General features: G+C 40.6%; 1 protein-coding gene across 4 annotated transcripts in view; it reads right to left on the reverse strand.

The window, feature by feature from the left end:
• The window catches only part of acot7 (acyl-CoA thioesterase 7), a 52,821-nt gene that overhangs the window by 22,003 nt on the left and 4,021 nt on the right, over positions 1-26,797 (reverse strand). Inside the window, exons 1-7 of one of the 4 annotated variants that reach the window (XM_019256627.2) lie at positions 23,109-23,334; positions 21,593-21,710; positions 19,581-19,737; positions 10,383-10,474; positions 9,963-10,077; positions 9,325-9,339; positions 9,061-9,147 (exon numbers count right to left, since the gene is read on the reverse strand). In XM_019256627.2, coding sequence (XP_019112172.2) covers positions 9,061-9,147; positions 9,325-9,339; positions 9,963-10,077; positions 10,383-10,474; positions 19,581-19,737; positions 21,593-21,710; positions 23,109-23,272 — 748 coding nt within the window. In that variant the 5' untranslated portion in view covers positions 23,273-23,334. Of the gene's footprint in view, positions 1-9,060; positions 9,148-9,324; positions 9,340-9,962; positions 10,078-10,382; positions 10,475-19,580; positions 19,738-21,592; positions 21,711-23,108; positions 23,335-26,797 lie in introns of those variants that run through there. The other 3 variants (XM_019256628.2, XM_010740259.3, XM_010740260.3) reach the window with 3 other exon arrangements.

The raw sequence follows: 26,797 nt of genomic DNA on the forward strand, positions 1-26,797 counted from the left end.
ATGTGCTAAATGGCTGGACTAGAACAGTCGGGAATATCATTTTATAACATGACATGAACTCTGTAACTTTGTAAGAAAAGAACTGTATGTCCTGAGGACTTGCTTATTTGTGGTTTGGACTGTGTATTTGGAGCAGTGAGAGTGGGCTCCCATTGTCCTCCCCAGTGTTAGCAGCTCTCAAGATGCCTTGAGAAAGCGAGGCTGGTGGGTGTTGGGGGATAAGTACCCCAGTTTGCTCATGTTCTTTACTTTACCACAGTCCCTAAGAGACTAAGGCACAGCCTAAGAATAGCTAAGTAGTAAAAAGCTGTGAGTTTGGGCATTTAAAAACACTGTTGTTTAGCTAGAGTTAGTTCTGATGGCTGAGCTGGGAGGCAATTATGCACAGTAAGTGATACAGGTCTTCATTACCTAAATTGTTGGAATTCGTGTTGCTTATTTTTCCTCACCACACACTTGTCACATTGTTGGAGAAAGCTTCAGCAATCCCCTAAAATGGTTCATTAGCATTCCTCAGCAGCAGCACGGCGACTGTAGATGTAAACGCAGCTGCGTCTTCATTCCAGAGAGGAATATCAACATTTCATTAAGCTGTTAAAGGGAAATGAAGGACAAATGTGTATGTGACACACATCCTCCTACAACTCAGACAAGTTCAAGTCCCAAATCATGGCAAGAACTTTTGAACTGTGCAATCATCCCAAAAACCTTATGGTAATTACCCAGTTTTACTTTTTGTTGCCTTAACTTACACTAATCAATATTGTATAAACAAATCATTAAGCAAGTCTACGTGTAATGTAAAACAGGCTGTTCTATGAGATTTTTAACCTCTCTTACTGTAGCTTAGTGTTTTGATTTTTCGCATATTACTGTAGGGAGTCCTAATGCAACCTTTTCTAGTCGTTTTCTGCAAGAATCCTCAGAAAAACCCTCTGTACACTACCTACCCCCCAGTTAAGGTCCGCTAACAAGTTAACAACTAGCTGTTGGAGAAAGTGGAATATATAGTTTAAGAGAGGTTTATTTTAGGACTTTGAGCCAAAAGGAGAGTAAATATTAGGCTTTCATCGTGTTGAAGGAAACACATTTTCAAATAAATGCTGATATGTAAATCAGCAACTGTTTGCTCAAATATATCAGGTTGTGGGTTTGTTTGTTAAGGAGCTGTGCTCATGTAGCCAAAATGTATTAATACAAGTTTCAAATATTAATCCTAAAACCTCATTTTGATTTTGTTTGCTGACAAACAACCTTTTAAATCCTGTAGTCTAAATTGTTTAATCTTCAGCATTAACCAGGGACAAATAATCCGTGGGCAACACCCGAACATCTGCTCGACAACTTGTGATTTTGTCAGCTTTCAAAATATCCTGCCATTGTTGTTGTCGCTTGTTCACAGTCTGCTAACCTGGCCTTACATCCTTATATATTGCCCCCACGTTACATGTGCTATATTGCATCTTGCGGGCACATTCCTACCAGAGCTGTGTTGGTTCATGTTCATTTCACAAAAGAATAATGAGATTGTGTTGAATATTCAGTATTGTGCAGTAGAAAGCCATTAATAAAATGTTGAGCCAAATCAAGTGAAGGACTGCACTGTCCTTGAGTGGAAAAGATGCTTGTCTTTATTAATCACTACCATCAGTGGAGCTGTTAATGCAACTCCTGCAAAAAAGACCCTCTCCTTGTACATTTGATGTAAAAGGTTGAAGTGAGGCTCAATGTGAGACTGCAAATGAGGACAAACGAGGCCAAGACAGCCCTGGGCCCAGCATTACACATTCACAGGGTGACATGGCACACTATGACTCTCTTTGCCATGGGGTGGGAACTCGAAAGGCAAGGGGAGGGGGGAGGGTCGGAGTTGGTGTGTATGAAGAGGAAAGACAGCTCCCTCCAAATGGGGAAAAAGGGCAATTAGTAACCAAGTCCCCAGTGCAGCCCAGTTGGCCATGGGGCAGAATACCTCTGTGATTAGATTCCTTCTGACGATTTCCCAAAATCTGAACGCACAATGCTGTCCATCGGCAACAGGCATGAGAACAATGAAGGGAATCTTCCGGGCAGCTCTTGTCGCCCATCAACTCTGTCTACTAACTTCAAGCCATTTTAATTAGAACCAGCTCAGACACAGCACACTGCGCAAGACACTCGCTGATGTAAGGAGGAAAGAGTGTGAGACCAACAGATATCGACAGCAAAGCATGCATGACCTCTGCCTCTCTCGCATTTTCTTTTTTCACTTCCTAAACCTACTCCTTCCATCTTTGTGTTTCCATTTCTTTCCTCTCTTCTCTGTTCTTGCCTTCTTCCTAACTTCATCCACCACTGACAATTCCCTTTCTTTTATTCTCTTTGTCCTTCTAATCGCCTCCCCAACAAGTGCTTTAATCATGGACAGTATCAAACGGCTCAAACTGCCTCCTAATGAGCTGTTACTATAGAAACAGCTCCTGTTAACACTACGACCACGCAGCAACCCACCCACATCCTTTAAAGTCCTATAAGCTAAATATATTTTTTATATATTTTACCATTCCAGCTGTGGAGAGCTTTACTTAACACTTTTAGTGTGCTGCCTTAAGTTCTGCAAATTGCAAGCAAGCAAGTGCTGTCATGGTTACTGTTAAACTGTAAGCTCCATGCACACCACAGGCCTGGGAAAATCACTGAGATACGATTCCCGTATTGGAAATTCTGTCAGATAAAGGGCTTTCAGATAAAATGCACCCCTGGCTGTGATGGTAAAGGTCATCAGCTCCTGCAGATTACTTTTCTAAATGTAGAACTTGGCCTTCATAACAGCAATAAACATGGATGATTGTGATGATTTCTGTTCTGTTCTTAACTGGGTGATGTTTATTTCCCCACTGAAATATCTGCACCATTTTGTGTTTGGATAATATCAGCTTGTGAGCTAGGTAAAATTGATAGCAAGTCCTCACCACTTTTCAAAATTGTCCTTCAGCTGTCAAAATTTAGACAAGAGAAGCTCCGAGTCTATAAAAATGTTGAGGAATTCATCTGGATCAGCTTCAGTTCTGACTGTGATTTGACACCAGCCTTCTCTGGTTGGAAGTTTCAAATCCAGGCCCTCTTACACCATTCTTTGGGTTGGGGAACTGAATCAATTTGGTGCAGGTTGTTAAAGTTGGCACCTTTCGCACTGAGTCTATGTCAGCATTTAGCACAAGTAAACAAACTTTCCATTCAGGTAATCACCGCTTTGAATGTGGTGAGGCTGTTCAGTTTGGGTCATGAAAACTCCTCTAGCTGCGACGTACAGTACACCTGTGGGAATTGCTGCATGTGTCACAGTGGCCATGTTCAAGTTTCCTTACTGATTTCACTTGCATATAATTGAAGCACCTTCTACCCTTCTGAAGCCTGGACTCATCACAGAAGCCAGACAGAACTGTGGTGATTTTCTAACTTTTGTTTGATGTTTTTGTAAAATTTATGCCGATAGATACATAGATACATAAATTCTATGACTGTATCTCAGTAAATCTGTGGTGGCCGTGTGGTCAGTAGTTGGTTCCTCAAACACAATAACATTTGTGTTCAAGAGACAGGTTTCATGGTGTTTACATAATGTTTCTGTTATACAAACCATGGTTATTTTAGTTTATAAAGACATCAAAAATATTAAAATATAACAAATAAGTATGTTAAAAAGGTAAAATGATTAGTCTAATGCACCAAATCTACTACTTTAAAAATGATTTCCCTTTTTTTGTAAGGTTATATTTGTTTAATGCAGAGAATAATTGGTCACATGACCAGAGTTTAGTTGAGCAGTAACTGTGATTCTGTGGTCCATGTCTGCATGTGGTGCACACGGTAGTTATATTTCAGTTGGTTATATTGTGTATGATGTAACTGTTGATGTGTTTTAATAAGGACAATATAAAATGTTTCAGTAATATTATTTGATATCATTTACTGTTATGCTAACATGTTTTGAGCCTATTTAGCGACAGACTAGCTTGGGAAATGTATGTTTGAAACTAGGTATTATTTCATTTGAGAAGTGTAGTTACTGTTTCTATTTATGTTGCCTTTCTTATTTCTTATTAACCTCTTTGAGGTCAAAGTTAAATTTGAGATTGTTATGTGTGATCTGACTGCTGTACCTCCACAATTATTCAATCTAATCCTCAATCTAATGGGGTCAGAAGAACCAGTGTCTGGATGTCCTGATATTCAAATACTCCTCTCCTGAGTCTCTGAAGGGCTCCTCCAGTGCAGCTGATTCAGTATTTTATTTCTGAATCAATGTTGGTTTTGGAGGAGAGAAGGCTAAATGTAGAGAGAGTGGAAGCAATACACACACACACACACACACACGCACACACACACACACACACACACGCCTCACAAAGGTCAATCACACAAGCTCCAGTGGACATATCCTTGTCTCTCTGAATTCCTCTGTCTCAGGCAGTGACATGTTTATATACCCACTGAACATAGATCAGAGCAAAGGACAGATAATATAGAGCCACAGTGATGGATGTGTTCCTGCACTCAGGCAAATCCTTGGATCAACTCTATCACACACACACACACACACACACACACACACACACACACACTGACCAGTTTATTAGCACAAGTCTATATTTTTTTTTGGTCTGTTTGTTTTAATCGAACTAAAATGATGTCCACCTGTGGCAATCAACTGCTGTTTCCATGGAAACAGGTGGTAACGCTTCCTTAGAACATGAAGGAAGGGAGAGGAGGAAGAGAGGGCATGAGATAATGAGGAGAGGTGGGCAGACAGTAAAGCACAAGCAACGCAGAAAAGAAAGTAAGAGAGAAAAGGAAAGAATGTTGAGTTAATGGGCATCGAGTCAAAGTTTCTGATCCTCTGATCTTTTCCAGCATTTAGAAAATTCCCAGGGTTTAGCACGTAGGAGACTTTCTTTACATATACAACAGCTGTTTATCATATGAGGAGCAACTGAGGTCATAACCCCTGATCCGTCACTGTTACCCCACAATAATAATATAATAATATACCCCACAAACATGTTATGTTATTTTATTATAATAATATTTTTAAGGCAGCATTCAGAATATTTTTCTTTTCTACTGCCAAGAACCTGCCAAGCACCACAGGGATGTTTTATCGGTTAATCAATGTTGATTCCACTAATGCGATCCATTCCACACAAAAAATCCAATACAGCCACTCCTGATGGTATCTAGTCGAGCAGATAGTTTTAGCTTCATGTGACCATTTTTTGAGGCATCTGTCCACCAAAGCATACAAGGATAAAAGGAATTTATGGCGCTGTTCAAGCCACTGGAAAACTACATTTAAAGGCCAGAATATGGAAAAAATTCCATAACTAAGTTTTCATGCTACTAAAGAGATGAGAAAGTTGCAATCAGCAACGACATTATTATTATTTATTTATTTATAAGTTTTTTCTGTATCTTTTTTAAACATCTTTTAATCTCTTAATCTTCTATTTTTATTGATAGTCCTTTTATCATGTCTTTTATCATCTTTGATCTGTTATGTTTTATGTTTTTACTTTTCTGTATCTTATCCTGTGTGGCCTTCTGTTGGGTCTGCTGCTCTGTAAAGCACTTGTAAAACTCTTTTGTAAAACTTTTTTTAAAGGTGCTATATAAATAAAGTTATTATCATTATTATTATAGATGCCACTAAATCCTACACCCTGGTAGCTTAATGACAGCAACTGTTTATGAATGTCAGAGATGGACATCTCAGAATCTTGGCAAACTATCTCCATGGCTCGATATCACTGGCATAAATGAAAAAATGTGTTTTATTGTGTCTGACAGGTGTTTGGTTTTGAAGTCAGATGATTGGATAAATGTTAATAGAATTGATGCCCATGAAACCCAGAAACGGATGACTGTCAGATCATCCCTGACCAAATAGATGGTGTAACACTGAATTGTATTAGCTCACATTAGCATCAGTGACATAATTGTCAAATCTCTAGATGAATGGACCTGGTGTCACATTTTCATTCCGCTGTTACCATCTGCTGTCAGTAATTCAGGATTCATCAATGGAATATTTAACAAGACCTAAAGAGGCAGCGTTTTATAGAGAAAATAAAGGATTGTTTGCAAGGTGCCCACCCACTGCGTCCATTTATAATATGTACATGTGTGTGTGTTCTTTACTGTTCATGTGTTTGTGCATGTGCTTTATGTCTCCTTAGGCTCAAGCAAAGTAGGCCACTTTTCCACACCACAAAGGGAGAGACATACAGTCAGCGAATCGGCTGTCATTGTAATGTGGAGGTCTGTTTGTTTTTCCTCCAACAAGAGCATGGAGGGGGGAGAGATAGTAACACACAGTAAGAGCAAAAGAGGGAGCGAGCACCCCGGCTGCCTGACCTGACTCGGTTATGTAAACAAAATAAGTGTAGTGAAAGCAGCAGCAGCAAACAACAGCGAACACTGCCTAATGAGCAATGGCATGTAAAGGCAGAGAGAGTAGCGGTGTGTGTGTGTGTGTGTGTGTATTCTAGATGACCTGCATGCTTGTTCCACAGTTGATTTTTAATTGGACACATTTCTCAGCAAGCTCACCAAATTAAAAAGGCAACCATGACACGTGCGACACTTATCTGTCCTGCCCTGCTCCCTCCTCCTCCTGTCCTGTCTCCTGTTCATTACCTCATTTTCTCAGTCAACATCTCTCCTCTGTTTTTTTTTCCCCCTCACTATCTGGTATTTCTCTGATGGCCTCTTTACATAGCTGACCTCAATAGAAATGGCAGTATGACGCAGAAATATCCCGCTAGAAACAATATACCACGACTGATAAATAAGCATCTGCTCTGTGCTGATAAAATGTTGGATTTGTTATAAACAGCCAGAAAGGTTTCCAATCAGTGTTTAATTTTTTTATGTCATTTGGGACATCAGATAACCAGATTTTTGGTTACAGGTGGTTAAACAATTGAATCTGGATAAAAAGAAAATAAAAAAATAAATACATAACAAATGCAAAAAAGTGAATTTATTTATTAAAGATTCAGAGCTGCATACAGTGCCTGAATTAGAGGGGGGTTTATGGATGTGTGCAGATAAAATATGTTCACTTATTGCAAAACTGTAAATCTTGATTTTTTTAATGTACCATCCAAATAATAAAAAGATTTTCCACTTAGGATGATTGAATAGGTCTGATCAGAAAGACGAGTCATCAAGGGCCAATCTAAGCCTCTGAGGCGTCTAGCTTGTCAGCGGAGCACCATAAAGTCCCACAAAGGCTTTCTACTTTTCATTTGTTGTTCTAGATGTTTATTTCCTGCTTTGTCCTTGACATTCTGTTCTTCACTATTACAACAGCTATCACAACAGCACAGATTGCTGTCAATGCACAAAACTACATCAACCCGAGCAGTCATTTCAGCACAACACAACAGTTCACACACAAATACAGAACAATGATTTGTTACAACCCCACGTAATCACTCCCAAAAACTGAGACATTTCAGAACTAACAACAAATTTTTATTCTTACATCCCTCATAAGAACATAAATACTAAAAGCCATAAAATTCTCTCTCAAGGACGTTTCACTTTGGATTAAATTGAGCAGTATTTCTTCTTCTGTTCCTCCGCTGTGCTGTCACAGGACATGCTGTACCAGCATACAGTCTGGAGGTTAACGCCAAAGGCTATAAAACTGGGAGGGACCTTGTCTGCGATTCATAAGCAAACCACTGAAGGTGTAAACACGTGAATGCGTACTGCATGCGGCATATGTGAACGTGATTGTGAAATGCCTGATCAGTCGTTACAGATGGTTTTTTTTACTCCTCGCCTTTTATGTTTCCCTTTCTATCTTTCTCTTCTTCTTCCCCTCTAAAGCGCTCTCTTTCCACCCAGTCCTCTGTGTCTTTCCACTCTGCTGTAGGTGTCTCTGTTTCATCCTATCCCCTGCAGGATTTCTATACTGTAGCGGCTGTGGATGGTCAGATGTGTCTCTCCTTTGAATACCAAACAGCCCCATGCTGTTCACGAGCTCTTTCTTTGTGTGTGAGAATCAAAAAGATATCTGACTGATCTGAACGATACTGGACAAAGGGTGACTTAGAAAAACTGAGCTAGTACTGGATAGTACTGTATCAACCGCACAGTGTGGTTACACCTATGAACTTAAAGTGTTACTTCGCATTGATCTAAATACTATAAATATCAAATACATTTACCACTCTATACTTCAGTGAAGTCATTGTATTAGTTGGTGGTACTTTAACATATACTTATCTCCCCTTGAGATAAACACATATGTCTGTATAACACTAATGTTAACATTTTCAGCAGGATCAAACACTATGTAAACAACACAAACACATACTGTACGGTATGCATGTGGTGATCACAAAAGACCTACTATATGCTCCTTGCATAGACAAATATTTACAATTCACACTGAAATCATTAGTGTATAGACTGACAGAGAGTACAAAGGTTGGTGAGTGTGAATAGAGGCCTCTACCATGAAAAGGTAAACGTGGTCACACAGTGGTCAGATTAATTGAGATGAGAAATTGCATCCTTTTCTGATGCATTAACCACTCCTACTTGTTTTTTTAATACATTGGTCACTGGTGAAAGCTCAATTAAGTTTTTTTTACCACAAGGGGGCAGAAAAATTCCAAAACAAGCCACAGAATCACAGATCTGACATACTATAAGCCAACATGAGCATCCAATTGGAGTCATGTTTGCTTTTTTATACTGGGCAGGGAGTGTACATTCAGCTTGTCTGACCATACAGTGTTTTGCAGGAGAATCAAAACAATGAGTTAAAAGTGGCTTAAAGCTCAAGAGTGGTGCAGAGAGTTGGGTTTGACACTGTTCACATTGCAGGTAGTGATTTCATTCATTGCTAATGTCACAAGAATTGCTCAATGGCTCATAAAGATTTGTCTCAGCAACACGTTCCAGACAGACAACTTTCTGGTGTTAAGACATAAAGTCAGCTGTCCTGCAAACAATCTGCTCACCCTACAATCCAGAAATAAAAAAGAAAACAGTTAGACTCACCTCCATGAACATAGTTGTGCAGTGTGCAGTCAGTAGGGCCCACCAAATGGATCAGACTGGACTGGCTGAAGCCAACAGTGTGTTGTTCTACATGCAAAGACAACAAAAGAAATGTGAGGGAAAAAAACAGAATTTTTTTTCTTTTAAAAATTTGCAAGTGCACATTTTGCCTAAGCAAGCCAACACAGGCAAAAACATGCTTCAGTATGCCGCCCTGCAAAAGTAACTGCAATGACATGCAGCCTGATGAATAAGTTAACATACCTTTTTGTAGATCATCTGTGGTCATTATAAAAAAATGTAATAATCTGTTATTTATTTTGTTATTGTGATGATTAAATCTTTGACCAACTCCACTGTTATTTAACAAAATCTAAAGTTCTTTCTTGTGTCTCAGTGTTCAGTGTATTTAGTAATAATAAGTCAATGCAAATAATTGTTTCACAGCAGAAGAATCTACTTCATCTAAATACCAAGTATTATTATTATTGTTATTATTGTTCTTAACAATTATATATGTATAATATATATATATAGATATATATATATATATAATATATATATATATATATATATATATATAGTGATGGAAATACACATATTGACACAGAACATGGTATTGTATTATGTGGATCTGAATGTTCTGCTCTTTAACCACTACTATTGTGTAACTGAACTGTACAATAACATATGTCTGTGCAGAGCTTATAGGATTGAGTTGAACAATATTGGCACTCTTGTTGACAATGTCAAAGCATGAATAACAGAGATAAGAAAGAATTTCAGTTGATATCCACTTATATTCAGTCCATGGCAACAAGAATATTATCTACACCTCACATTTGTGTTGTATGTTACCTGTGTGTTAGGATTTAAATGAGGTCTCTGGGCTAAGATGTTACCTGGGTTGGGTGGAGGTGGCATCACCTCTTCAGTCCTTGCTTTGGTCTCCTGTCTCTCCATCTTCTGAGCCTCATAGCGCTTTCTGCCCTCCTCCTCTTGCTCTGCACTGGCATACTATCAACAGGATATATACAGTATGAACACATGAATACATATCCACCTGTCTCCACACAGGTGGATATGCGTAGTATAAATGAATGTTTCAAATTGAAAACAAACAAGAGAAGTGAAAGGAATTGGAATGGACACGGTCAATTTTAATATTTGTCATCTTTCCTCTCATGGATTACCTCTCCTTTAGTTCTCCTCATGTCATTTGCATACAGAGGGACAGAGACAGATAGAGACAGAAAGAAGCTGATAGGGTGAAATGCCAAACTTCGGTAAATGAAAGTCACAGCAACCGAGTTTCCACGTACCTTGATGGCCGGCACCTCCATGATCTTGTCGACATTCTGCAGAGAGCAGGGGACGTACCACAGCGCTGCCTTGTTGGCCAGCTTTTTGGCACCTGCAGTCACAGAGAAAAGGTTGAATTCTTGTTCCGGGGAAAATGTCAAGATTTTTTACAACAAACAAACTGATAAAACTTTCTCTTTTTTTTGTTCTGTTTTCCCGGCTGTGAACCACTCAACAAGTTTTGACATGTTCTTTCAAATAAAACAACAATGGAGCAAACAATTTTCAAATAGCTGTTGTCAAAACAGACACTTTTATTAACACCCCAATAATAGCAAATCTAGTTTTCAACAAAATCCAGAGGCGCTGCCTAAAGATTAGTCTTTCTTCTGAAAACAAAGGAGCAGAAAACAAATGAGGTCTTTGTTCAAAGACTAGCCATTCACGTCTCTTCAGAACACATGCTCACATTCACTAAACTCGGTCTCTCGGTTAGTGCGAGGTTTAGCATAATCCCTAAATCCTGAAATACAATGACAACTCACTCATTAAATTCACTGTATAGATATTTACATTGTGACGTTCTTTCTTTTGGCAGGTTATGTTCTCCTGTGTCAACTGCCAAAAGATGCGGAAGCTTGTATTAGTTTTGGTTGGTGAGGTGTTGTTGGAAGAAGGACTGAAAAAATTCAATATCTGACCCAGTTATCATTTCAGTGCGACTTTCACTAAAAAAATGACCTGAATATATGTGGGTGTTAAAACTGTTGCTGATAAAAGCTGTGTCAAAAAGTGTCGAATAAAACTGCTACAAGTCAGCTAAACCATAATGTTCCTAAGGTCAGTAAATAATAGCCACTATTAGTGTATTTAGTACTACTTTTGAAGTAATGGACAATTGTTTGAGAAGTTTAACTGTACAGATATTACATATTTAAACTCTTAGATAGTCCACAATATTTTTTGTCTTGTGTGTGAATTTCTTTGAAATATGTTGGAAATAAGTACTGTCACTTTAATATTTTATCTGGCTAGAAACTCCTCCCTTGTGAATCCCTAAATAAAACCATCTTCATCATCACTGAGTGAAGTACATGTACGCATCGGTCTCCCAGTGCATAAATATAGGGTCTGATATTTCCATGTATTCTGTGGTTGGAGGATGTAGTATTAGCTCTGCCTTCCCACAGAAAGTTAAGAACCAGAAGATCAGAAGCCAAAACTTGTGGAAATCACATCTCATTGCAATCAGGCGGAGAGGTTGCCATAGTGATATCTGTTCTATTCTGCCTACACTTTTTCTCTTAATTCGCTAACAGAGAGAGAGGGGGGCTATTTTGAGGTTGTGCTGTTATGGCGCACAAGGGAGGCGCACAGATTAAAGACAGCACAGGGCCAGCAGGTTCAAATGAAATCACTGTCGTAATGTGATAAAGGCTATTACTCGTGGCTGCGCAATCTGATAAAATTAGTGGGTTAATGTGTCTTATTAGAACTGGTGAGGCTTCAATTCTGAGTCATTTGATTGATTTAAACAAAACTAAAGTTTTCTTTAAATGTTGCTTTACTCATATTTATACTGTACATGCTTGTGTCCAAGACATAGAAGCTGTATAAAATGTGCATTGCGCCTACATGGACAAAAATAGGACATCTTATAAATTAAAAAAAAGCTTGATGGAAATGAAGAATTGTGACATCACTGTGCACGCTGTAGTAAACCAGAAGGAGAACGTGAAGTTAAGAGAAGAGAGTGGGAGCAGCAGCTTACGGGAGGCTACTCTTAGGGAATAACATTTGCATTTTACACCCGAGTTAAAACCGTGTAGACAGCCGGGCCACGTTGCCATGCCGACCGTGCTTCTCTCCTCCTCCTCTCATTGGCTCCCACCCTTGCCAGCAACCAGGAAGTTGCCCACAGGAGAAAGGCATATTTACATATCCTTGACTCTACCAAGACTGAGTGATTCCAGTCTATTATTAGCTCCTGCTGGACCTTTTAAATAAACTGTGTTTAGGATGGAGGGAGCAGGAGGAGGAGCGAGAGAGGGACGGAGGGACGGAGGGTGAATCACTGGAATGAACCGGCAAGTTAAGACCCATCCCCAATCCGACGAATGACCTTTCTGACCAAAATCTAACCAGGGAACTGGCTTTGAATTTCAAATCCCTCTGCATCAAATGAAGGCAATGTCAATGTTTAACCATGTCTCGGACTGGACTCATCACGTGTGAGACAGACGGTCATAACATGCCGTTCTACATGTCGAATATATATCTCACTTCAATTCCCCTTGTTTGTTTTCCCTGCAGACATTTTTTAACCTACAAGAATATTTTTTTTGTATGTGTTGATTTCTTTGTGATTACAGAGAACTCAGTCACAAAGTCGGGGTCTCAAGTAACAGGAGGGCCAGCTGGCTTACTTAGTTAGCATTAATGAATTAGTTAATATGAAGGTTTTGGCTGCATCCACCCTGAACACAAGCTCCACAAATCTGCTCACTCAAATTTCCACACTTAATAGCACAATGTTCAATAAACTGGCTATAAGAACAGTGCATGGTTTTTCATCTGGTGGCAGCTGTAAAACAAGGAGCTCAATGAATGGAAAAGGACACTTTGGCAGCAATGCTGATGGCAAATGGCACCTGGCAGTGGTACTTTTTCTCTTTTTTTTTTCTAAAATTAATGGTATATTGGTGCAGCAGTGTGTTGAGTTCATGAACGTGCAAGAAGACAACTGCATGTGACTGCTCACATGCAGTTGTCTTGGAGGACTGTACAGCAGAGCATTACTTGTCTGATTTTACAGGAATATAATGTCAGCAAAGAGCAGTTATAAAACATATTGATGTAAGCAACAATGGAAACTATAGCCTCAGAGTCTGGCAGTCTGGTATGGGACAAACAAAAACAAATCAAATCATCTCATTGTCTGGCAGTGTCTGACTGTCTAACCTAAAAACTTTCAGGTGATTACAGGACAAAAAAACAGAAAAATCGAGTATTAACTGCAATCCAAATTAGCGCCGTAAAGCAGGCTTAGACAGACTGTGCTTTTATTAACTATATGATAGACAGCAGAATTCCCAAACACTATGCTCTGTCATATTTAATTAGAAATTTGAGCCTTTTGGAGTACTGATTTGAGTATTCACATGGGCTTAAGTAGGGGGAATCATCCAATCCCTTTTAATCTACGTTTAACACATCAATCATTTCTTCATACCATTTTTGACATTTTTCACATTTCTCAAAGACTTTGTACAGTCTGTACTATCCCCAAATCTTTTAGCGCTTATATTCCTGTTGCTTTGCGACTTTTTTCCCCTCTCTTTTTCCACAATCACTCTCCCTTTCTGTCCCCTTCACCCTCATCCATTTCTTTCACCTGGAGCAGTTTCACATGATTTATCGCTGTATTTTACTCATTCACTCCTCTGCTCTCCCCTTTGACTCTTAGCCATTACGCTTCATTCTTCCTCTGAGAAGAAAACCACACTTGTTTTCTTTTGTATTTCCTGAACAGTCTTTCCCAGGCTCACAGAAAGTACAGCGAGTATCGTTCTAGTGCTTGATCGCCATGATCAAAACCATAGATTTTTCCATTGTGCTGAGCCAAGACTCCATTACGTTTAACTACACCGTGGGATGTTACAATCTGATAGGAATGAGATTAAAGAGTTTTGGGATGGAGCCTTTTGACTGGAAATAACTACCTAATACTACTGCAACTGTACAAGATCTAGTGTTGAATACTGTTATTGTGGGCTCCACATTTGGTGGATTGCACAGTGATTCTACATAAACATAGCTTTCTGTTGTACTCAGATGACCTTTAATTTGTTGTAGTGTTTTCTGTCCTGCTACAGACCTCAGTTATGCCCTCAGGAAATGTTCCAAAAGTCAAACCAGCCTCATAATTAATTGTTAGAGGTCTTACAGTATTTCTTTTAGCTTTGAATCTTTTATTCAGTCTTTAAATTTAGATTTGATAGATTGCAGATAAATTTACACGTCTTATTTCTCCTCCTGTGGGGGAAAATGACTAATTTTGTTTAATTGCAATGAGCTGCAGAGCTGAACTATAATACAGTTTTTTGGTTGTGTTGTGTATGTGTATGTTCATGTAGCACTCTCTCAGTATGTGTGTGACCCACCATGATCATGGCAGGAACTGTCATGCTTATTTTAAGCCTCAACCCACAATGCACTGCTCTCAGCTCTGTCTGTGCATGTGTGCGTGTGCATGTGTGTGTGTGTGTGTTGAGGGGAGCACGATCTGCGTATGCTGTGTTTATGCAAATGTGCCTGTGTGTGCATGCAATAGAAATACTATTACCTCTGTGGGACTTTTGTCCACATGGAGCTAAAATGGATCCATGTATATCATGTAGGATTTGTGTGTGTGTGTGTGTGTGTGTGTGTGCATGTATAGTAATGTAAGTTTATGTGACTGTGTACAGTTTTCTAAGTATGTACATGTATTTTCATGCATTGCTATATGCAAATACGTGTGTGCCGATGTGTGTGACTGCGCATGTGTGTATGTCAGCGCGCATGTGCAGTCCCCCCAGCAGGGACAATCATCACGGCTTGTGCCCACAGTAAGCAGCCTTCCCCTCGGGGGGCGTGACTGAGTCCTGCCTGACGAGATGCTGCCTGACTGACTGTGGAACCTGGATGCTTGCCTCCTCCCCCAACACACAGATTTCACATGTGTGTGAATATGAATGCATAAATACAAAGACGCATGCATACAGAGCATAATATGCATACTGCTGCAATATACGAGGAGCAATAAAGATAAACCTTATCTGTGAGTCTACAAACGTTCTCTCTTTTGTGTCCCTGTTCAAGCCATGCTTCAGTTTTTTCATGGGAAAAGATCTATTAAAGAACATGCAAAACCCTGCCAGTCTTACATCAGTATGAGACTTGTTTTAGAAAGAAGGGGAGTGTGTGTGTGCTCAGTGTGCATCTGTGTGGGTGTGAGAATGTGTAGGTGTGTGACTTTTTCTATGCAGAATGTCTCAGCATGTGCTTATCAGGTTCTGTATGCACGCAGGTTGCCCCTACACAACCGCGCGTGCGCGTGTCAGTATGTGTTGGGTACATGCAGGGTGTCGTGCCTGAGCATGTGTGCAGGTACATCCACTTGGCGTCCATGTCTGACTGGGCCACAGTGTGTGAGGCCTGACGCTAAGTCGACATGACAGAAGCAAATAATGTCTGCTCCCGTTATCTTCTCTTCCCCCTCGGCCCCGCAGGAACCTTTTAAAGGGCCAAACACTGATGAAATCACATACATACTGTGTCACACATGCACGCACACACACACACATGCACACATATCTGCGAAATTATGCATCTAAATGCAAGGTGCAAAGAGAAATCCACATGTAACTTTCTCACAGTTATTGACATCTGAATGAGCTCCTGCACAAATCCACCATCTGAAACCAAAACATGTACTCAATCATTCATTTACACAGCCCCACATACTGTGCATAAGATTTAATGAATTCCACTGAGGTTTGGATAAAAATAAATCTATAAAAACACACCTATACTTTCATATGGATACCAGCTGTGTCAACTCAAATGCACACACCAATACATTTACACAAATGTGACCTACTTTCTATAGCTGTGACTAGGGCTGCCACAAACGATTATTTTGATAGTCGACTAATCACCGATTATTTTTTCGATTAGTCGACTAATCGGATCATACATAAATTGACTGTCCCGGAGACGGGCAGGGTGGCCGGTCGCTGTAAAGCTCGCAGACAGAGCCATGAGCCACCTTCGCCCCCGAGTCTTTCCATGCCGACCCAGAGCTGCCGCGGAGGCGCCCGGCGGGGGCCAGCCAGCGCCGGGGAGAGGTCGCACGAGGGGATCCTCCCACACCGTGCGGCCGTCCCTGACCCGCCGAGTTGAATCCCCCGGGCAGACTGCGCGGAAGTTGCGGAAAAATCGCAGTGATTGGTTAAAATTGCAACACCGCCCTGAATTCACAGGGATTCACTGAAGTTGCGTTCAAGTTGCAAATCGCAACATCGTGAATTCCTGGAGGGTCTGTGTTATGGTATCATTTACGGTACAGTCATATATACAGGCATATATAATTTGGGTTATAAAGTGAGCAAATCCCATCGCAGATGTTGTGTTTGGCCCACACAATCAATGGAGAGCTCAATAGGAAAGTACAAAGCTACACCCACACTGCCCTGACACTGAACCCGCCCTTCGACTTCAGAACAGTTAGTTATATATCACAACTGTACACTTGTTAACTATGAATATTAGAATTTCATTTCCTGAAACTAAGATATATTATTGAAGTATGCAGCTGAGACTTCGTGGATCAAGTGACCTGTATCTGACCGTGTTCAGAATAATGTACAAGCACTTGTGGACATAAAATGCTAATATGGTGAGAATGTATGCTAATTTAATAAATAAAATTAATAAAAGTTAAAATGTGCTTCTAAAAGTGTAAAGTGTAAACAAAGTATATCAAGATGTCTTGAAAAAACACTTTTACAAGACCATATAAATAAATGTAGTATATAGGGATAAACCCATGTTATGTTATGTTATGTTATGTTATGTTATGTTATGTTATGTTATCATGAATCATAAATCCTGTAATGTGCAACAAACCAAACAGTGCTTTGAGTGCATTCTTTTTATCAGCTCTCTTCATATCCCCTCTTCTGGGTCCTTCCTGACCAGGTCATGTACTGTAGCGACTGTCCGTGGCGATGCTGCTACGTATTTACGTGGCTCTCCACCTGTCATCTCATATCTCTGCCTCCACCTCCGTCAACCTGCTTCTAGCCCAGCAACCAGCCAACCAACCAGTACAAGCCTGTTGCTAGGGCAACGGCTGTCTAGGGGATACTTCTTTTGTTTCTCACACCTCCTTTCCTTCATCCTTCTTTCTATATCTTCCCTTCTCTCACTCTTTCATTCACTTTCATTCCCTCTGCTATCAGTTTTCCTATTGATATGTCTGTCTACTTCACTCCTCACATCTGTCTCACTCATCACACATCCTCTCCCTCATTCTCCCACTTTTTCTGTCTCTCCCACTCTCCTGAAGACAGACAGGTTTCACAGATGTGAAAGTACCTTCTAACGACAAACACCCCACCACCAAAATAAATAGTGAGGTTTCCTTTGTAATATAATCAAGAAACTTTCCCTGTGCTACTGATGCCAACGTTACCAAGATTGTGCATCATCTCTCCCACTTTGACGTGAATTAAAACAGTTACCCTGTGGTCAGCACATTACATTTGGTTGTCGTCTGTGCTGTCGCTGTTGCCGCTGGCATTTAAAGGTTCAGAGATAAAGCTAGGTCAGCCCAGTGTGATCTTCCCGGCCTCTTTACTCAAGGGACTCTGGCCAATGTGTGTGTGTGTGTGTGTGTGTTTAAGTCTGCATACATATATGTGTGTACTTGCTTCCATGTGCACAAAGTGCATATTAAATGTTGATATATCTTAAAAATATACATGAGTTACAGACTGAATCACTTGGCAAACCTTCAAAAACTACAAACAAACATGGCCCTTAGTTCTATTCCCGTCAAAGCTTGTAATGCAGCCCCTCCTATGTTTTACCCTCGATGCATCTTGGACTGCGTTACTTATTGTGTGCTGCCCTCTACTGGTCAAACAGCAGAACATCACAGGGAGGTTGTTTTTTTTTTTCCCAGATGAATGCCACTTGCTCTAACTGTATAAAAAAAAAACAAAGACACAAATGGGAATAGGAACACTGTAATTAAAAAATTAATTTACTAAGAAAAGTGTAAATAAATGTGGATTTCGAGGCAAATGCGTTGACTCTCTAATGTCTACACACCAATAAAGACAAACATTTTGACATGACGCAGCAGGAAAAACCCACATTTAAATGATCAAATAAACTGTTCCAATTCAAGGCACACTGTCACGACTTATTGAGACACTTAAATAGAACAGGGCCGTCATAAATGTTATGAGTAACATACAAATATTTAAGGAAATAGATTCAGCTGTGTGATTCAGAAATACCACTGGACCAATAAAGTGTATAGTTTTATGGTCTTGTCACATTTTTTAAATGGTGAAATCAAGAGGTATCTAATGCACACCTGGTAGACAGGTGAAGAGGGAAATTCAATTTTCTTTGTTATTAATACAAATAAAAATCACATTATGTACTGTTCCATTAAAATCTATTGAAATACTAAAGATGATCAGTTATATGAGTTTACACATTAACTGTATATAATTACTGGACAGAGCATCCAGGTCTGTGAAGTGAATCGTCATTCTTTCTAATGATCAGCAGGGGGCAGCTTTATTGCCTGCAACAATATTGAGGGTGATACTTCTCTCATTGATTTATTACCTTGGTAAATAGTTTCCTCGTGAGTTTATTATTTCAGTCGTGTGATCAAGACTTCTTACATACAGCTTCTTACATACAGCATGATGTTTATTTTATAAATTATGGTCCCATTTAGAGTAAAATAGATGTTAAATAGGGTACGGTTTAGGGCAAGGCCACCTGTCAAACTAGGTTTATACATACATCAAGAGAAATGCATATCAATATAAATATAAGAGAGAGATGAATGAAGAGAAAAAGACACTATAACTGAAATAATTAGTTGATCAACTGATTAGTCAATTCTTAGAAAACCGACAGCTACTTTGAATACTGATAAAGGGATTAAGTTGTGTATCAAGCAAAAACATTGGACTGTTGATCAGATAAAACATGACATCCGATCACTGATCTGATCATTAGTTGCAGTCCTAATTATCATAGCATATATTGTAGCTGGCAAGTAGTATCTATGTGAGTGTGTATTGTTGAGTGCGTGTTTGTCTGCCTGTGAATACCTGTGCACCTGAATGTCTGTCATTCTTGTTCTCATCTGCGGTGATGTGGGTGAGAATGAGGTTAAAGGTGAATGCTGCTGCTAAGGTTAGGCAGCAGATTCATCCAGAGTGCAAAGTATTTAAATTCATCAAATTCTAACCAGAGGCGTAACTGCATTATCAATATATACTATTTAATTTTATTAATTTGTCATTTCAGGTCATTACTCATTTAAGTATATTATTGAATGGTTAAAGGTATGTCTGAACTTCACTATGTGGTATGTGCCTGTAGTAAAAGTTTCAAATGCCAACATCATCATTAGTCACCTGTGAGGATGTTCTCAGCCATGAATTTGACCTGCACCTCCAGGGAGTGCTTGGAGGTGTAAGTGATCTCAGCAGTGACGTGGGCAACCTCGCCAATGAAAATGGGGGTCAGGAACTCGGTCTTTTCCACCCGGACCAGAGCTGCCAAACAGCGGTCCTAGAGAGGGGGAAGAGCAAAGCTAAAACTCCAACATATATCATACATACATTCACAACATTAAAGAAAAAGTGAGTTTTTAAGATGCCATGAAGTAAACAAAGACTTTAATCAGCATTATCAGTACAGGTAGCAACAGCATTAACAAGCATCATCTTTGTACAGAACAAAAGAATTAAGCATTAATACTGATACTGGTCTAATGTGGTCATTTTGTGCTGTAGGGTAAACTAATGATCTGTACAACTGTAGCACTGCAAAAAGCATGGGATTTTTTTGTCGTGACCAATGTTCACAGGCAGAAAAAGTAACAAAATCCACCCTTGACAATCAAGTTAAAGTCAAAGGCAGGTGCAAAGCCAGGTGAAGAAACAAGCAAACATTTAAGCTAATGTCTCCAGTGTTCCTTAAGACAAGTTATGCCGTGATGTCTGTAAAAGATAAATTCAAAATGCACGTAAAATATGTGCAACTTTTGTAGTCAGAGGAAACCTGTCCTCTGTGATGGTTGTGTATGATAGTGTAAATGATGGTTGTCAAAAATATCTGTGATGTTTTCTGTTGATATTTGTTCTGTCTTCTTATCAGTCAGTCAGCCTGTTTCTTATCCAGACCACATCACTCTTGACTGCAAACCACCCCAATGTGTGCTAAAGGTCACTGTTTGATGAAGTCAACAGAACCACATCATCTGCAAAAATACCTAAACCAAGCCCCAGCCACCAGACATTCGCAGGTGAGCTCCCCTTCCAGGTCTGTCTCAAGGACGGGGCCCTGGTTTACCTTTTATATATATAAAAACTAAATTACCTAATATTTATTCAAATTCAATGTGTCTTTATGAAGCGGGTGTGTACTGTTAGTATCTGCAAAACCATCTCATGTTCAAAAATGTGTTTATCTTAACGTCTTTTCGGAACAGTGAAATCATCAAAAAAATCAAATGATGCAAGTCGAAAGTCGGTTAAAGATCAGGTGAAAGGTGAAAAGTAAAACCAAGAAAGCGAGAAGCAAAACGAATCTGGGAATACTGAATAAACACAGCATTAATGGATAATGACACTTCTATTATAACAATCTGTTACATAGTCTTAGTAAACAAGGCAAACTATGTTATCGTCTTCATATTTTGAAAACTACTGTCTTAAATGTAATAAATGGACTATTTATAATGCAGAACAAATTGTGTTAATTGTCATTTTAACTTCTCTTAGGCAATCTTTCTCAAAGTGTTCAAGCCCTCAATCCCTCAAAGGACCAGTGCGTAGGATTTAGTTCTGCATCTCTCAATCAGCCGACTGAAAGTCAGTCCCTGATTTACTCTTGTCTGGCAGCCTCTTGCTCAGCCACTCTGTCCTTTTCTCTTCATAGCTTCCTCAGTCATCCTCTTCAGTCTCTTCACCTCTGCCATGCTCTGCTGAGCCCAGTTATGTTGCCCACTCACCCGCCTCTGGTTCTGGTGCCTATTCTAGCATCACTCCCTGTCTGCAATCCACCTGAAATCCATCCTAAACCTGAAAAACTCCTCTTCCCAGTGATCTGAGCTCACAGTCAGACTCATGTTTTATGTTACGTTACAACTTGTTCCCCCATTAGAAATAAAAGTGATTTAAAAATGAAATAGATCTGTAAAATGCCTCAAAATCTTACATATTGCACCTTTAATTTTTCAAGCAGTTTATTCTGCTATGCAGACTGTTATGCAAATTATATTTTAGTTTGTTTATTCAGCTGTTGAAAAGGAACAAAGGTCAGACAAACGTTTGATTTCACATATTTTGCTACCAGATTAGACCTTATATCAGCGATCTTTATTCACCTACAGTGGTATAATAAAATATCTAGGGCTTCTTACCCCACTTTGTGTGTTGCAGTGTCGCGTGCCAATGATGCATCCAGCTTCCTCCATCATCTTGAGGACGATGCCACCGTGGACATTGCCCACAATGTTTGCATCGTCGGGACGCATGAGCCTGCAATAAAGAGAAGACTAGTTAGCATGATTGTGCATCTGATGGAATTACCATTGCTGTTTTTTTTATTTTGTTTTTTGGTGGGCTTTGTTAAGCTAAATGGGATGACAGGGGATGACATGCAGCAAGGGCACCGTGTTTGAACTGAACCTGGAACTGAGTCTTGGTAGATAGGACGTATGCTCTCCAAGGTGAGCTACCAGGGCACTCTGGATTACCATTGACTGTTAAACTGAACTCTCATGTTTGTTTTCAGGCACTGAGCAGTTACTAACTGCATTTTAACCACCTGACATATTCAGGTAAATGGTTTTATTAATTATTTTTAGGCTTTAATATTTGTTTAAATCTTAAGAATCTGGCAAGCCTTTTGTGTCAAAAGGCTAAGACAACAAACTAGGAACGTCTGATATTCTTCCAGATAGTCACTCATGAGCTCACCACTGTTTTGAAAAACATGTTGTGTCTTCATTCCATTAATGGTTGCATCATGTTTTCTCGACCGCAGCCTCACCTTTTCATGTGTATCTGATGACTAGACACAGTGTAATGTCACGTACATTAGCTGTTTCCAGTTCTTTTGTTTGTGGGTTAAACTAGACTTACCAGTTACCACCTTAGCTGCTTACACACACAGAGGGCACAAACTCAAAAGGAATGCACCATTGAGATCTGAGATCTGGCTAATCAAGTGAATCAGATGATTAAACAGGCTTTATAGGAGTGTGTGTAGGTGTGTTGACCTCATGGGCAATCCCCCAATTTTACAGAAATCTGATTATTTACTTCTAACAGCAGTTAGTTATACAACAGTTATGAATTGGTATGAAATGGTTATTCTTGAAGACTTCCTCTTAAAACAGTCAGAGTCGACTCAGAGTTTCATTTTAACATGTGGGGCAATAGCAACCCTAAGTGGCAGTTCACCATCACCAAGAACAGAGAACTAAGACACTGTTAGATTATACAAAGTAAGGAGGAAATATAATATATTTCAATCCAGCCTAACACAACAGCACTGTGACAAGACAATACTGTTGTGAAGCATGTTGACTCTTAGAGATGTTGGTTTACCTTCATGTTTCTCATACGTATGAGAATGTACTACATATTGAAAGAACATTCTAATATGATATTTTGTCCACCTCATTTACACAAGCAAAATGTTACAAACAGTTCACACTGCAATCCAATCAACAACTCGAGCTACAGACTTAACAACACCTCTCTGTGAATAACAAACCATTTAACAAGAGTAGTGTTTAGTGTAAGTTGTTTTTTGTAATTACTTCAATTTTTCAAAAACCCAAATTTTTGGTTGTACCGAGAGAGAGTGAACTAGACAGTCTCCTGTATATCCAGCATCACTGGGTGTCTGTTTGAATGTGCAAGCATTACCTGCTGAGTAGAGTTTTCAATCCCTGATGAGCTCCTGTCTCCCCATTTTCTTTGACATCTCTGCCAACTTGCTGACTCTGACTCTCTTGGCGTTTCTCCACCACCACAGCTGTGTTATCCACTTTAGCTGCCGGCTGGCTACTCCGAGGTCTAAAGCAACGCATCTTTGCACTCTGACTGACTCTAAGCCTTACACTCACTTCCCTTCTGTATGAGCTTTTCGTTCACATTCACATTCTTATAGATTTTTTTGGGCCCTGACGTCGCTGCAGTGAGTGATGTCATGCAGTTGAGCCTGCCTTCCAGCACACGTCAAACTGGATTTCAAACCACACACTGGTGAACAGAGTGTTTCCCAATAGCTGACAGGTAGAGTGAGAAATATCCCAGCAACAAATCTGATAATACAAGACCCAAGTCACAGGCAAAACCGTTAGAAGTACCACAAGACTTGACCACACAAATCGAGTCATAGGTTTTAGAAATACTCCACTGACAAACAAACAAGATTACAGACACAAAAGTTCTGCCACAAAAATGAGAAGAGATAAGGTTCACCTCTGCCCTTCAGTCCTGTTCATGCACTGCATGGATTACTTCTATAACGTACAGTGTAGCACAATAGTTGTTTACAAAGCCTATGTAAACCTCAAAGGATCACCATGTCATTAATGCCTTATACTGTATCTTCTGTTTTGTAAAACCTTGACAGCCTAAAGCAATAATCACTAAGGTTGTAGTGATTAGTTACAATTAGTAAAGGTGTGTCAGAAAATAGTTAAAAAATATTTTAAATCTACACAACAATGAATATGTACACTCTGCGCCAAAACAAACACTCAGACACAATTACAGTTTCTTCCCTCAGGCTATCGCTCTGATGAACAGTAAATACCAGACACACAGGAAGGATCATTGTGCAATAAACCTCTGTCTCAAACATCCACCATACCTCTAAATAATTTGTTCTCACTATTAAATTCAGATGTATTCTTTAATACAGGTAAATATCACCACTCATACACAATCTGCATATGCTGTGAGTACTGGATAAAGTAGTCAAAACCATTTTTATGCATGTCACAATAGTTCTTGACCTGATATTATAACAGCCTTACTTACAACTCAAAAGGCATAGTGCCATGTTGACAACAAACACCAAACACTCAACATTTACCTGTGCCACGAAGAACAGAGGCGAAAACTGTGAATAAGCTTCAGAAAAGAAGATCCTGGTGCCATTTCTGTGCCACGTCCCAACCGTAAGAAGACAGCAAAGCACAAAGAACAGACCTAAGATGGAGGGTGATCCGTATCACATAGAGGATCCTGTATTTTATCTCGACAATCTTACATTACCAGGTAACACTGCTATTTATCAAACACTCTCCCACAGCCTGAAGAATTATGTTTGCATTTAGCTGATGTTCTTATCCAAAGCAAGCAGTAGTCCCAGAGCCTTGGTAATATTCTAGTGATTAGATTAGATTAGATTAGATTAGATTAGATTCAACTTTACTGTCATTACGCATGTATAAATACAAGGCAACGAAATGCAGTTTAGCATCTAATCAGAAGTGCAAAATCGAAGTGCAATATATACAGTTAATGCAGTATTTACAGTAGCGCGAAGGCATAATATGTAGAGATTGTGTGCAGATAAAGTGCAATTAATAAGTTAACAGAGTGCCTGATACAGATGTAACAGACTACTATTTCACATATTAACAAGCGGAACATACAGTAAAGAGTGTATGTTATGTGTTTTATTTTTATTTTTTATATTATTATTATTGTATTTATTTATTTATTTTAAACAGAGTATGAACAGCTGTGACAAGTCCAGGGGGATCATCTTTTGGCAGAGTTCAATAGGGTACAATGAGGGGAAGAGCTGTTTACGTACACTGCCCTGGTTTAGTCAGTAAGCTCCTTCCGTCTTTCCAGACTGGGAGGAGCCCTGAAGGTTGTGGGGGGGGGGGGGGGGGGGGGGGGGGGGGGGGGGGTTGTTTGTGGGGTGTTTGGGTTGTTGTGGTTTTTGTGGTTTTTGGTTGTGGGGTTTGTTGTTTGTTGGGGTTGATTGTGTGTGGGGGTTGTGTTGGGTGTTGGGTTTTGTTTTTGGTGGGGTAGGGGTTGTTTGGGGGTGTGGACACACACAAAACACAAACCACACAAACCCCACACCCACCCCCCCCCCAAACCACACCCCACCAAACCCCCACCCCCCCACCCAACACCACCAACCCCCACCAAAAACACCCCCCTAAACACCCCACCAAACCAACACCCAACCACCCCACAACACACACCAAACCCCCCCCCAACACCCCAAACCCACCACACCCACCCCACCAACAACACCCCCCAACCACCAACCCACCCCCCACCCCAACCCATAACACCCAAAACCACCACCCCAACACAACCACAAACCAACCAACCCCCCACCAACACCCCAACACAACAAAAACAACCCACCACAACACCACCCCCCCCCAACACCACCAACCACCCCCCACACACACCCCCAACACCAACAACAACCCCCCAAAACAACCCACCAAAACACCACACAAACCCCACACCCCACCCGAACGCAACACCCCCCACAACACACACAAAAACACCCACAACCACAACCACAACCACACAAACCCCCCCCCCCACACCCCACCCACCCCACCCCCACCACCCCCCCCCACAACCCACCACCAAAACCCACCACCACCACACACACACCCCACAAACCCCACACAACCCACACACACCAAAAACCACCACACCACCCCCCCCAACACCACACAACCCCCCCCAACCACACCCAAAACACACCCCCCACCAACCACCCAACCCCACAACACACACAACCCACCACACACCACACCCCAAACACCCCACCCCACCCACACACCCCACCAACAACAAACACCCCCACTGGTGGGCTGGGTGGGAGGAGTCTTTGAGGATGCGGCGCGCTCTGCGCAGACACCTCCTCTCGTGGATCTCCTCAATGGCTGGCAGGGGAGTTCCTATAATGCGTTCGGCGGATTTCACCACCTGCTGCAGCGCCTTGCGGTCAGCAACAGACAGCCCCCATACCAGACGTTATACAGTTGGTCAGGATGCTCTCTATGCGCAACGGTAGAAGCTGCCCGGATGTCGACAGAAGGTGTTTTCCAAAAGTTTAGTGACTAGCTTGGAGGGAAGGACAGTGTGTAATGCTGAGCTGAAGTCAACAAACAACATTCTTGCATAGTGTTCTTTTTCCCCAGGTGTGGAGTACACAGTGCAGTGCTGTGGATATGGCCTTCAGTACTCTGTTTGCTACGGTGGGTGGGTCAAGTGTGGTGGGCAGACAGTCCTCGAGGTGTGCCAGGACCAGTCGCTCAAAGCACTTCATCACAATAGGAGTCAGTGCCACAGGGCGGTAGTCATTCAAGCACTTAGGGGAGGAGTGTTTTGGCACTGGCACAATGGAGGAGGTTTTAAAACACATTGGCACGACTGCTTGGGCAAGAGACAGGTTGAAAATGACTCCTGAAAGCTGCTCAGCACAAGCTCTGAGCACACGTCCAGGGATGCCATCAGGGCCAGCAGCCTTACGTGCGTTGATCCGGCTCAGTGCGTTCTGAACGTCTGTGTGTGACAGGGTGGGTGGCTGGTGGTCATCTGAGGGCTTGATCTTTGTA

The sequence above is a fragment of the Larimichthys crocea genome, chromosome XV (genome assembly GCF_000972845.2).
Source record: "Larimichthys crocea isolate SSNF chromosome XV, L_crocea_2.0, whole genome shotgun sequence".
Classification (NCBI taxonomy): domain Eukaryota; kingdom Metazoa; phylum Chordata; class Actinopteri; family Sciaenidae; genus Larimichthys; species Larimichthys crocea.